The sequence below is a fragment of the Triticum dicoccoides genome, chromosome 4B (assembly GCF_002162155.2).
Source record: "Triticum dicoccoides isolate Atlit2015 ecotype Zavitan chromosome 4B, WEW_v2.0, whole genome shotgun sequence".
NCBI classification, from domain to species: domain Eukaryota; kingdom Viridiplantae; phylum Streptophyta; class Magnoliopsida; order Poales; family Poaceae; genus Triticum; species Triticum dicoccoides.
Genome location: NC_041387.1, coordinates 672,957,446 through 672,971,970, shown reverse-complemented (window position 1 = coordinate 672,971,970; position 14,525 = coordinate 672,957,446). Strand labels below are relative to the sequence as shown.

Genomic DNA, 14,525 nt, shown 5'->3' with positions numbered 1-14,525 from the left:
ACTACCGCGGCACAATTGAAGCCACAAAAATTTGCTGACACTATGAGATAGGAAGAAGCACGTGCGTCGGCGACCAATAAGGTCCAAGCCCTAAACTAGCCAAGGGTTTCTGGACCCAAATCCAACCGAAGGAGACCAATCTCCGGTGCATCAATAATAGCATCACCGGAGAAATAGAGGGGATGAGCCAAAACAGAGGAAAGAAAAGCATGCCCATCACAAACCTCTTGCTGCATGACTAGGAGGAATTGTTTTTTTGAAGAATGAGTAAACGAACATTGCAATATATAGGGATAAAAGCCAATGTTGGAGAGCAGATCAAGAGATTATAGGGGATTATTATTGAGAAGGAACAACTACCAAGAAGATGTGTCGGCATAGATTTCTTCTCCAACTCCTGAAGAGAGAAGAGGAAGAGCACGGATGCCAGAGGATATTAATTAGTGTTGCCACATGGCCTACCGATTTGCAGTTGTCGACGAGGGAGACACCAACCACCACAAGCACGAGGCCAAGGCCAAGCCAGTAGCGCATCCACATCTATTGTCTTCTCCATAGACAAGCGGAGAGTGATTCCAAAGCCACTAGGGATGAAACTACACCTAATCTATAGCTATGGGAGGAAGGGACCCTCGTCCTACTCACCGCCGGCAAGGCCGGAGGGAGAGGGGAGGGGCCGCGCAAGGCAAATCTAAGAAGGGGGTAGAGTGAAGGGAGGGGAGGTGGAGAGAACGAGGAAAGGGGTGGTAGGTGGAGAGTCGAACCTCCCTCGACACGTTGTGTTTGATTTGTTAGTTTCGGCCATTGACCTCTTAAGTTAGGAAGTCGCAAGGTCTCCATCCATTTTGTAAAGGACATATATTTTACTCAACTGCCCTATACCTTGAGATTTATTTTTCATTTTTTTTACGAACTCGTGTATTATGATGGCAGTGGCAAAAGTGGTTAAACAATTGATAATGTATAACAAACAATAACTTGAAAAACGATCGTATATTGGGCGACTAAGGGAGCAACTTTCGAAGCAAGCACACGAACATTTAGTTGTAGGTTAGATACTCCCTCCATCCAGAATTACTTGTCTCAGATCTGTCTAGATACAGCTATATCCGGCACTAAAAATGTGTCTGAATACATCCGTATCTAGAAAAATTTACGACGAGTAATCGGGGACAGAGGCCAATACTAAATTATATCGTGGATCGAATTTAATGCCTGTGAGGGCATTTGATCTCAATTTTGCAAAGTTGGGTTGAAATTCCTTGTGTTGAAAAGAAGAGAATTGGCACCACATTTTGCATTTTTGTTGAGGTTGGGAGAGGGTTGGCCTTGGCCTAGACCCAAGTGTGTGTGTGTGTGGGCAAAGCCAAAAGCAGACCAGACCAAGACCAACGCCCAGAGAAGGTGAGAGAGGGAGAGGGGGAACGCGGATCTCGCCCGCCCGCGCGCCCGCCGGCCGGCCGTCCCCCCTCCGCCATGTCCGCCGACGGCCCCGGCGCGGTCCGCCGGGCCCTTGACAGGGCGAGCGCGAGCCTCCGCAGCGGCCGCCGCGCGCTGGCCCGCTTCGCGCCCCGCCCCTCGGCCTTCTCCGCGGCCCCCGACGCCGAGGCGGCGGCGGTCCGCTCCGTGCGCAACCTCCGCACCTTCCGCGCCCACTACGCCGTGATCCAGTGGGCGCTGCTGCTGGCCTCCCTCGCGCCCCGCCACCGCGCCTCCATGCTCTTCCTCATGGCCGCCTCCAAGGGCCTGCTCCTCTACGGGGCCCTCCTCCGCGCCTTCCCCGCCTCCGCGCTCCTCCGCCGCCTCCTCGACCGCCGCCTCGTCGCCGCCGTCTTCGTCGCCCTCGTCCTCGCCGACCTCGCCGCCGCCGGGGCGCTGCCCAACCTCCTCTTCGCGCTCGCCGCAGGCGCCCCCGTCGTCCTCCTCCACGCCGCGTTCCGCGTCCGCGACGACCTCGAGCCCGGGGCCGCCGCCTCCGCCGACAACGGCGCCGGGGGGGAGGAGGAGGAGGCCACGGGTGTCGTGGTGGAGAAGAAGGAGGACGGCGACATGGAGACCGGGCCGACGCGCCGCTCCGCCACGGCCGCCGCCAAGTCCTAGGCTGCCAAGATCTCGCCGCCCATATACCACAACTACACCTTAGAAAGACAGACAGAGTGCTGGTATTCCTTGATCAAATTCCATTCTTTTTGGAGAGATTTGGAGGCTCACTACTACTACTACCTACTAGGATGCATCAGAATGAATCAGAATTCGTTGTCTCTTATCTTAATCATGGCTAGCATTAGGATTTCCCCCCTGTTCCTTGTGTATACACAGAAGATTTACTCCTGCTACTCCTACTGCAACATTGTTGTTACTCCGTAGGCAAACTAGCAACTAACAAGAGAATCAACTGGGTCTGTTATGATCCTTCTTTCCCACAGTATATGTAATCCTGATTGTCGCCGCAACCAGAGATGCCTGCATTGCATTGCGCTGCATTCGTTTGTAAGGCAGATCCGAGCTAGCGCTTAGCCCCTCTGATAATGATTATTATCAGTACCAGTACCATTCTTTTCCCTCACTCCATTTGCTGTTACCAGCAGTACTGTTTTGTGAAATAGAGGAGTGCAGATTCCAGTCTACTCCATCCATGTATAAGCTAATATAAGACGTTTTAGATCATACAGAGTATCTGCATTCCGCATTGCTGTGGTGGAAGAGTTTTTGCTGGCCCCTGTGGATGAAATGGGGTGTTTGGAACTTTGGAAACGGACAGCGAAAAATGTAGGGCATGGACAGAATCAAGTCAAGAACAAGTTGGGGATGTTTCACCATTATAAGAAGGAAAGTAGACACAAGTTGGGGAGGGAGGGAGGTTAAGAGTCAAGAAGACAAGGAACCCAGCCTAACATGTTGGAGAAGAAACATAGTGAAACTGATAAAGCTGAAATGGAGGAGAATTAATTCGCTGGACGGCACCGCAACCCTAGAGGCGAAGAAAGAAAGGGTTGAGACCTTCACCAGGTGTTGCCTCTGCCGTTGGTACCTGGTCCAGCTTGAGCTAAAATACTAATGGCATGTGCTTGTGTGTGGTGTTTGTTGGAAGCAGGAAAAGGAAAGAAGAAGCATGTGAGTGTGATGTGCCAGTACCAAACAACTCCCAAGTGCAATCAGCTGTCCATTTAGTTGTGTCTGGTTAATTCCCAGTAGTGCTTTTCTTTCTCCATTCTTGTGCTACTACCTACTAGCCTTTGGTTGGTTGGTTGGTTGGTTGGGCTGTTGGTGTCATGGCTGCTGCTGCTGCTGTTAACTGTCAAGCCAAGCTAGCCTGCTAAAGATAAAGGGAGAAACCCAAAGCAAAAGCAAATCAAGGAAGCAGACAAGCAACAGTTCCATTCCTTAGGGGAAAACAAATTCAGCAATGTCGGCGATTATACTCCCTCCGGCCCACAATGTAAAACATTAGTGTAGTTGTGAGTCCGCCTCCTGACCATTTCTCGGCAGTACCTGTGGCCGATGTTGCGACTGTGGATGATATGATAGTTGTTTCTGATGTGATTGTGGTGGCGGTGGTTTGATGCAGGGAAGATGATTCAGCCGTCGACCTCTCTCCTTGTGCAACCATGCCATGACTATGCACGTACGATGCGCTACCTGCACCTGTCACGGTTGTATCGCTGGAAGTCGCCGTGTCAGGTAACAGTGGAGCCCTTAACGGATCTGCAACAGGTTCAGTTGTTCTGCTCAAGTAAGCCCTCAAACTACACTAACAAAGATGTCTATATATATATTTATTTTTTTCAACTCGGCCAAGAGAACATTTATAGGCTACATAGCAGCAGCAGCCTGGTTTGGGCTATCCCTATCTCTTGGCTGGAAACAAGACAGAAGCCAAGTTATGCAATTTTCAGTCCGAGGCATGTCCCCTGAGGCAGGAGGAAGCAGAACATCAACTTGTTGCTCCCCTTGTCTCCTCCAAATAGACGGAATACGTTGAAACCACATCCTGGTGGCAAGAAACAATTTAGGCCGGCCCGATTTGGTCGCAAAAGAAATGTTCAAGCAACAACCGGGGAAGAAGCACGGGTATAGTGAAAACTACAATCACTCTGTGCTAAAGGTAAACTAGGAAGATGTTATCAAAACAAAAAGTGGCTCATATCAATACCTGTTGGAATGAAGAAGGAGAAGCATGACAAACATCTGAATACCTCAGCAGCAGATTCATTGCATTCAGATAAAGCAGCAGAAAGCCCTACTTCCGTGTGCGCTCTTTTTGATGGTTCATCGGACATTGCCCTTTCCGCTCTTTTCCTCCTCCTCAGGATCACCCTTTGAGTTGTGCACGACGACTCGTTACAGGGCAATAACAAGTCATGCCTGCCATGACTATGCACAGATGATGTGCTAGCTGCAGCTGATGGTTGGAGGTGACAGGATAACGTAGCAACTGCTGGAAAGAGCTTTGTGATTGTTTCGACAAATCCTGTATACACTACGCGCAGTACTTCCCTTTCACCCCTGTCAAGAGACTCGATTGTATCATTGCAACTCCGTGCCTTAGATAATAGTGACATCTTTGCTGAATCTGCAATGTGTTCAATTAATCACTTGTTGGTCTAGATAGAGCAATTGGCATGGGTCTTGTCTAGAGCAATGGTTCTAATTTTCCTTCACAACGACAAGCAAAGATTATGGAAAATAATTACAAGCACTTGTTCTACAAATAGTTCAATTACAATTACAATTCATATGCTTTGGTTTGTTTGCCCAGATGATGACATGATGAGAAACCAAGTCATGTGATACCTGTTGTGCTTGCGTTCGTCGGAGTCGCCTTTCAGTTACGCACGATTTGCAATTGGGGCAGTAGAGATCATGAGTTTCCTGTTCATCCAGAATCTTCTCAAGATCATAGTATTCGGAATTACCTGCTTTTCCATGCACATCCCAGAATTAATACTGATAAGATGATATACCATGACCAGATCTAACTGCATATGCATGTGTATCTTCCATATACAGTTTGAAGCATTACCAGGAGACTCGGCAAGGCGCGGAATTGGTGGTTCAGCTCCTCCTGCTTGTCTTTCGTTCTTCTTCAGAATTATTCTGCGAGTTATGCATGAGTGGCAGTTGGGACAGAACAGGTCATAAGTTTCTTGTTCGCCGATGATTTTCTCGAGATCGTACTCTTTTTTGACGAAATCCTTTAGGCCTGTCCTTGCATATAAATTCTGTAAGTAAGCTATCCCAGCATAAAAGTAGGAATAAAAACATAGACTGCATATGTTGCCTAGCCAAAAGATGCATCATAACGGGCTCTCGTGGCGGTTGCGTAGCTAGGATTTTCCAACGCCCCAATCCAACCACAGAGCAACAGTGCTAAACAGTAATGAACGGTGCTAAAATATGAACAGTCAACAAGGGAATGTGTTGCCACGCCCCAGGCCATGGCCGGTGTGGGCTGGGGCCTGGCTACGCCCCTAATATAGCCCATCACTCCGCTGTCCAACCCACTCAGTCACCTCCTAGGAAATTAAAACTGTTTGAGAAGAGAATATTTTCCAAATAAGAAAAAAAAACAATGTGCTAAAAATGCATTAGAAACAATTCGCGCACAAAAATGCATTACAGTAGAAAACATGAAGATTTACAACAAAAAGAAGAAGATGAAATCATCATATGTGCACATGACTGAGAAGCAGAAATCGGTTTTTTTTCCCGAAAAGGGGAACCCACGACATCTGCATTGCAAAGGTTTTAAGGTCCAAACACAACCCAGTCGACCGGCGTCGACTGCACGTACAGTGACAGAGCAGTGAGGGCTGGCAGTCCTCTGAGGATGTCAACACCATGCCTCAGCAGTCCCCGCACGGCGATCTTCAAGATGCAGAGGTTGCCAAGTTGCCCCATCCATGTTGGGATCCGTGCGAACATGTAGCCGCTGCGCCGAGAGAACTCGAACCTCTGCAGCAGTGGGGGAGGCGCCAAGCCATCCCAGCAAATGATCACTGCTGCTCCTGAAGCATTTCTGTCATCTCTATGAGCCACCAACAAGAGTTTTCAGGCTGCCATGTCCCCCAAGTAAGGAGCCCAGAGCTTCCATGCTCCTCTCCAGATGATCCGACGAAGAAGGCAGCGACGAAGAAGAAGATGGAGAGGGAGTGCAGCTTGCCAAGGCTCCACAGACTGATGACAGTGTCGCTGCTACTCATGCTGCCAATCCAATCCAACAGATTCGTGTCCAGAGGAACACTGAGATGCAGCAAGTGCAGCAGATGTATAATATCCCATGGAACAGCGGTGACTCTGGTTGTGTCCAGTGTTCCCAAACATTGCAGCCCTCGCATTCGGTCCGGCAGTTGGATGCTGGCATCACTTGCAATCTTCAGGTATCTCAGATGAAACAGTTCTGCTATCCCAGTGAGGTCTACAGCCGGATTATTGCCGCCACGACGACGGCCACGACCACGACCACGACCGGATATTTGAATGTTTAGAAGACGGAGGAGCTTGAATTCTCCAACACAAGGCATACACTCCAATAATCCAAAAAAAACCCCAAGGGACCGTACTTGTGACTTTCTGATGTTTGATGGTGTCTTGGCATATTTTGCATCACCAAGTTGGAGAGATAGTCGACGAGCCTTGTGACAAAGTGGTATATCATCTCGATCGTAATCTACCACCACGGTGAAATTCTCCTGTGCAGACTTGTGCGCAACTAGATCACGGACCACATCATGAACTCTACATGACGCCACCTCACCGTTGTATCTGTGATGGATAGGTTGGATGAATCTTCTATCAACAAGTTCATCGAAATGTATCCCTGCAACATTCTCCAGGCTTTCCCCTTCTCTCCTAGCAATAAACCCTTCAGCGACCCACTGCTTCACCAGATCATTCTTGAAGATTATGGAGCCCTCTGGATACATAGTAGTAACATACATCAAGCATGTCTTGAGATAACGAGGAAGATTGTTGTAGCTGAGGTTCAGTGCTTGTCTCGTTCTTTCCGAAGCAGGGGTTGATGACAAAATGGAGCTTAGCAAATCGCGCATGCGCGTCAACAAATCCACCGATATGGAAGGTTGCTTTGCTAAAAGACTAGCTATGCCGATGGTCGCTAGCGGCAAACCACCGCATATTTCTATGATCTCGAATGAAACTTGTCTGAATTCTTCAGGACAGTAACTTTCAGAGCCAAAAAGCCTGTCAAAGAATAGCTTCCTCGAGTGATCATCATCCAGAGGTTTCATCTCAAAGACATGTTCTGACTCATGGCCGCAACATGCTAATGCAACATCTTCAATCTGTGTAGTTGTTATTATTATGCTGCCATGGTTACCCTTTGGAAAAGCATGTTTGATAATATCCCATACCGAAGCAGCCCATAAGTCATCGATAACAATTAGATACCTGCAATGCCAGGAAGTCACACACACCAGGCTACTAGTAAAAAAAATCTCTAATTTATTAGGCGATAACAACTTGGATGAAATCACACTGACATAATAAATATCATAAAGAAGAGTGAAATATTACCGAAACTGGATTAAAACATGTTATTGCTGCGAATTACTTGTGGGGTATATATACTATCAGATTTCGGTGTCCTCTTCGAGCATCTTCAAGTGAAAACATCAAATTTCCTCCCTCATATGTCTGCTGACAACCCCATTTGTCCGCAAAAACGTGGCACCCAGCGAGGTCTGCCATTTCTTCACCGTTTGTCCAGAAAGTTGTCGGTACATTCCATCAAACAGGTTGTGGGTGTCGCCACCGATCTCCTCTGGCCATGATCTCCTCTGGCCACCGATTAGCTTCTGGACTTGGCGAGCGGGAGGTTGGGGCTGGGCCTGGGCGGGGTTTGGGCTCACATGGCGGACATATAGGATGGATTTATTTATTTTTGCAAAAAGGAGATAAGTGCCATGCGTGTGGCACGAAGCAATTCCGCCCTGACATTTTTTATGCCAACTTTAGTCATCCGGGGATGGCAACTTTCTGTTTGGATGCCAGGTTTCAATTTTTTTGGGTTTTTTTTGTTCCGATGGCAATTTTAGCTGTAAAAACGTCATGGCGGTGTTACTTCGTGCCACCCGTGTGGCACTTATCATTTTGGTGGAAATACAAAGCACCTCAAACATAATAAAAATTACATCAAGGTCCATGGACCACCGAACGACCATCGTCGCCGCTAAAACGAGTGGCCGATGCACCGCTGTCGTTACTCTCATACCAGAGCCGGCTTGACCTTGTGTATAACAGACGGGAAGTTTTTGTGCACGTGCCCCTAAGGACCACTGTTGACGTATAATGTGTTGCTTAGTCTCTTCCATCAGATCGGTTTTTTGGTTGCATTGGCTAGAGCATGCACTTCTACATGGTATCGGAGCCAAGAGGTCTTAAGTTCAAGACCCGGCTGGCGCGTTTAGGCCTGAGGGAGCCACACGTGAGGGGGAGTGTTGACGTATAATGTGCTGCTTAGTCTCTTCCATCAGATCGGTCTTTTGGTTGCATTGGCTAGAGCATGCACTTCTACAACCACCACCCTGGAGCCGCAGTCATCGCTGTTGAATCTTTAATCGTTCTAAAGAACCTGACACAAAATATCACCGTTGCGTACGCATGGCGAGAATCCCTAATCTCGCCGCCCAAGGAGCTGGAAGAAATCTATGCCAGAGCTTCGTCTAATTCGTCCCAACAAATAAACTTGAGGAGGATCGGAGTCCGAAAGACTGACTCAAAGAAGAAGCTCCGCCATCCATCCAAACGTCGCCCTTGCGGGGACAAAAACCATAACTATCTACTAACGGAAGTCGAGACACCAGGATTCTTCTCCCCACCAGCGACCTACGGAGCGGCGGGTGGAGGGGAGGCAAATCTACAGGCTCATATAGAATGGATTTAGGAAGCTTGTCGGGTGAGATTTTTTTCTCGAACTATCGGACAAATAATGATGTTTTAAAGAACTCATTGAAGATGCCCTAACAACCGGCGAAGCAAAGAAACGCCATGCTTAGAGCATCTACAACCGTGGACGCACCAAATTAATTAGGTCCTTCAAGCACCCGTGGACGCGTTATACTTGGTGCTATGCATCCGTGTACTTCATATTGTATCCCCTAGATCTATACAAATTATGCAAAAAGAAATCCTATGTACTACGCACATCACCCTAGCCTAATCAATGCTTCATCGTCGGAGATGTCCATGATGTTCGTGCTGGGCGTCGGGTAGATGGGCGTGTAGCAAGGCTCTGGCTCCTCATCCATATACGCAAGAATCTCCTCGACGTCCATAGCATGCTCCACCTTTGCCACCTGTAGGCAACGGCGGTTGGCCTCCGCCTCCAATTCCGACCGGAGCGAATCGAGTATCGTCTACCGCTCGAGCTGCAAATCCGCACCCCCCACTTCATCCTCGTCCTACTCTGTGTCCTCCTCCCTCTCCCCCCTCATCCTCCTCCTCCCCCTCCAAGTCCTTCTCCGGATCCACCACACCTGAAAGTAACCCCGGGTGATCCTGACTTCGCACCTTGCCCGGATATGCTCAAGGATCTGTAGCTGGCACTCCGGCATTAGATATGGGTAGCTTTTAACTCGGCGGCGTGGTGGCATGGCTACTAGTGATGGGGGGCGGCGAGTGGAAAGTGGCGACGGTAACGGGAGGGGGAATGTGGACGGGTAGGGTTTCGATACCCGGTAGGCTTAAATAGTCGGGCTAGGGCACTATGCGGCCTGCCGGAGTGGCGCTCATTCTGAAACAGGAGACGAGTTTCGGACCGCCGGGATTCGAAGTGTTTTCCTGTGGGACACGACCGCCAGTCCGACGTGCGAATGTGCCCAATCGCGCCCGAGCCTTGCCATATCCGCCCCATATTTGGGTTGGATATGAGGAGTGCTGGTCAACCCGGGAATTTGAGGCGGTTTGAGGCACCTGGCTGGGTTGGTTTCTTTTTACCGGTCACTGACCGGGCCGTCTGCTCGGGCGTTTGCAGGGTGTATGGGGTGCCCGGCTGTAGATGCTCTTAGGAAACTAACTAGTCAATTGGGTAAAACAAATCTTCGGGCTGCATATAATTTACACGTTCACAATTCATTTTTTGTTTTTAGATGTGTGGGTGTAATTTTGAATTTAAGATTCTGAGGCTTGTATTGATTTTGTTTATCTCCTAATGATGTTAAAAAATGGGATTTTTATGGTGGCAATTGATGGATGGAAACTATAAATTACTAGAAGAACACCCGTGCGTTACAACGGGGCCACATTAACTTTAAGAGTTCAATATCAATTATGTTAATATTACATTTAATATTCTCATACATATCAAGTGACATTGGCGACCTTTTTACCATCAAATTCTCACACACACTCTCTCCCTCCCTCCTCCTCACTCTCTCTCCCCCTCTCCATCTCTCTCTCTCTCTCTAACACACACATATCCATCTTATTGGGTACGGGACCATAATCCATCTATTTCATACGCACACGCGCTAGTGCATAACAATATGGATTATAAAACAGGTTCAAGGTAGTAACAAGGATTCTTCTCATGCATTAATAAACAAATGTTTTGCACTGAAGACAAGATAAACAATTCCCAAAGTGCATCAGAGCATCACAGAACATTACTGGCAAGATAAATGCACGATGTACCGGAACTGCTCGGATGAACCGGAACAGAGCCAACATATATCATCCTAGACAAACGCAACATCAACCATTTACCTTGGTACTTTAGGGACCGACAGGAGGATGCATGTAGAAGCGCTTCTTGCCTTCGAATCCACAGTCAGAGAGAGAAATTGGAACCCATTCCCATCACCAACTGATAAAGAAAGCATGTAAGAAAATTGATATCGGGCCAACTTGGATCTTCGGTGATTGTCCGTCGGTATGGAGAATTTAGGAGGGTGGGTGCAGGGAGTGGCCTTGTGGATGATGGATGGAGGCGCGGAGGGATGTGGTCACCGGAAGGTCGAAAGCGGAGAGGGTCGGGCACGTTAGGTGGAGCCGGTGGTGCGCGACAACCGGAGGCGGCCCAATCGTGGGCGGCGAACCGACGATAACCTCGGCCCATCTCTCGACGCAGCGAAGATAGAGAGGGTGGCACTGCCGGTGCTCGAGGCTGCCGCTCGGCACCATCTACATCGAGGGGAAAGAGAGGCGAGAAAGCGATAGGGTGATGCGGGGCTAGGGATTGCGGAGGAGGGTGGGGGTGTGCGATTTGAATGGATGGTTCTGCCCACCGTTTTCTTGTACGTGGCGGTGGAGACGGCGGCGTCCAGCCATGCAGGCGAGGCATGGGTCGAGCCGGGCACACGGCGAGGCGCAGTAGCAGAGGCGGGGGCGATTTTTTGCTACTGAGATGCAGGGTGTGGGATTGATCGTTCATGTTCTCTTTTCCTTTTTAACGGGAGATGGATGCAATTTTTTCACGAGCGGAGAGATGCGACCACGTACAGATTCCATAATAAATTAATTAGGTCCATAACGGGATTTCTTTACAATGCGTTAAGATTTACGTGTTAGTTTTCTTAATAAAGAAATGCACTGATGTAGGGATCGATTGATTCGGGTAAGGAAAGATAGATTCGTGATCTTTTGTATGTTAGGAAATTAGTGGTTTGCAAGGAAAGAGTGGAGAGAAAAAGTACCAATGCGACCACGTATAGATTCCATAATAAATTAATTAGGTCCATAACTGGATTTGTTTACAATGCGTTAAGATTTACGTGTTAATTTTCTTAATAAAGAAATGCACTGATGTAGGGCGCGATTGGTTCGGGTAAGGAAAGATAGATCCGTGATCTTTTGTATGTTAGGAAATTATTGGTTTGCAAGGAAAGAGTGGAGAGAAAAAGAATCAGTACGAGGGGTGGTGGGAGGTGGGACGAATAAAAACCGGACGAAATTGGGAGGTGGGAGGGGGCGAGTAAAAACCGACGAAAAAAACCAACGAAATTGGGAGGTGGGAGGGAGGATGAAAAAAAAACCAGGGGAGGTGGGAGGAGGACAAAAATAAACCGTACAGGCTACCAACTGCTCCATTAGGAGTAGAGATTGTTTGTGAAAATAACGTGCGACGACGACTTAGCGAGCGGATCCCCTTAAGAAAGACATAGCGAGCAGATTCCCTTAAAACTGGTAGGAATGGATACGATTGATGACGTTGATAAATAGCGGTGAATGTTGGTCTAATTTACTATCATCATGCATGGAAACGAATCATCAAGAAAAAGAATACTTCCTATTACTACACTCATAGGAAGCTTCCTAATCTCTGCTACCAAACAGTTTCTGCCCAAACAAGGAAAGAAAGTTATGGACGTGATTCGAAAGGAAACAAATATTATGAAGATTAATTAATTTAGATATGATCTTTAGAGATTGATTGTGATTGATTCTTTTACATAAAGACATTACTAAATAATTTGCGTCAGTATGGAAAGTTCTGATCCGTTCAGTTTTTTTCGTTGTGTGAGAGGGTGAAGTGAAAATAAACCGATGAAGTTGCATGCTTTAATTTCCGCTTTAATTTCCGCTGCCTATACACTCTTTGCATGCTTGCTTGAATTGTGTGATGATTGCTTGACTTGTCCTAAAATAGCTAAAATCTGCCAAACTATAAAATTGGAAAAAGGTTAAGTTTTTATTGGTCAAGTAGTCTATTCACCCCCCCTCTAGACATACTTCAAGGTCCTACAAGTGGTATCAGAGCTTTGATCTCCATTTGCTTTGATTTCCATAGCTTTTGGTGGTCATAGCCTTGGTTTCACAACCTAGGAGAGTATGGCGTCTAGTGAGGGAAATTATCACCGTAGAGGTTATTGGGTAACGCAGTAATTTTAAAAAATTTCCTACGCACACGCAAGATCATGGTGATGGCATAGCAACGAGAGGGGAGAGTGTTGTACACGTACCCTCGTAGACTGTAAGCGGAAGAGTTAGCACAACGCGGTTGATGTAGTCGTACGTCTTCACGATCCGACCGATCCAAGCACCGAACGTACGGCACCTCCGAGTTCAGCACACGTTCAGCTCGATGACGATCCCCGGGCTCCGATCCAGCAAAGCTTCAGGGATGAGTTCCGTCAGCACGACGGCGTGGTGACGATGATGATGTTCTACCGGCGCAGGGCTTCGCCTAAACTCCGCGACGATATGACCGAGGTGGAATATGGTGGAGGGGGGCACCGCACACGGCTAAGGAACGATCCGTAGATCAACTTGTGTGTCTATGGGGTGCCTCCTGCCCCCGTATATAAAGGAGGGAGGGGGAAGGCCGACCGGCCCTTGTTGGGCGCGCCAGGAGGAGGAGTCCTCCTCCTAGTAGGAGTAGGACTCCTCCTTTCCTACTCCTACTAGGAGGGGAAGGAAGGGGGAGAGGAGGGGAAGGAAAGAGGGGCGCCGCCCCCCTCCTAGTCCAATTCGGACCAGAGGGAGAGGGGGCGCGCGACCCTTCCTGGCTGCCCCTCTCTCTTCCCACCAAGGCCCATGTGGCCCATTAACTCTCCGGGAGGGGTTCCGGTAACCCTCCAGCACTTCGGTTTTCTCCGAAATCACCCGGAACACTTCCGGTGTCCGAATATAGTCGTCCAATATATCAATCTTTATGTCTCGACCATTTCGAGACTCCTCGTCATGTCCGTGATCACATCCGGGACTCCGAACAAACTTCGGTACATCAAAACTTGTAAACTCATAATAAAACTGTCATCGTAACGTTAAGCGTGCGGACCCTACGGGTTCGAGAACTATGTAGACATGACCTAGAACTATTCTCGGTCAATAACCAATAGCGGAACCTGGATGCCCATATTGGTTCCTACATATTCTACAAAGATCTTTATCGGTCAGACCGCATAACAACATACGTTGTTCCCTTTGTCATCGGTATGTTACTTGCCCGAGATTTTATCGTCGGTATCCAATACCTAGTTCAATCTCGTTACCGGCAAGTCTCTTTACTCGTTATGTAATGCATCATCCCGTAACCAACTCATTGGTCACATTGCTTGCAAGGCTTGTAGTGATGTGCATTACCGAGAGGGCCCAGAGATACCTCTCCGACAATCGGAGTGACAAAACCTAATCTCGAAATACGCCAACTCAACATGTACCTTCGGAGACACCTGTAGTACTCCTTTATAATCACCCAGTTACGTTGTGACGTTTGGTAGCACACAAAGTGTTCCTCCGGTAAACGGGAGTTGCATAATCTCATAGTCACAGGAACATGTATAAGTCATGAAGAAAGCAATAGCAACATACTAAACGATCGAGTGCTAGGCTAACGGAATGGGTCATGTCAATCACATCATTCTCCTAATGATGTGATCCCATTAATCAAATGACAACACATGTCTATGGTTAGGAAACATAACCATCTTTGATTAATGAGCTAGTCAAGTAGAGGCATACTAGTGACTTTATGTTTGTCTATGTATTCACACGTGTATCATATTTCCGGTTAATACAATTCTAGCATGAATAACAAACATTTATCATGATATAAGGAAATAAAT

The 14,525-nt window shown here is 47.9% G+C and overlaps 1 protein-coding gene and 1 pseudogene across 1 annotated transcript; one reads left to right on the top strand and one right to left on the bottom strand.

Annotated features, from left to right (window-relative positions):
• Window positions 1-1,411: 1,411 nt before the first annotated feature.
• LOC119292252 (PRA1 family protein B2-like) lies at window positions 1,412-4,711 on the top strand. The gene has a single exon (XM_037571087.1). It carries the CDS (start codon window positions 1,477-1,479, stop codon window positions 2,098-2,100), a length of 624 nt encoding a protein of 207 aa, XP_037426984.1. The 5' UTR covers window positions 1,412-1,476; the 3' UTR covers window positions 2,101-4,711.
• A 1,037-nt stretch (window positions 4,712-5,748) lies between these two features.
• On the bottom strand, window positions 5,749-6,926 carry LOC119293059 (annotated as a pseudogene).
• Between the last annotated feature and the right edge of the window lie 7,599 nt (window positions 6,927-14,525).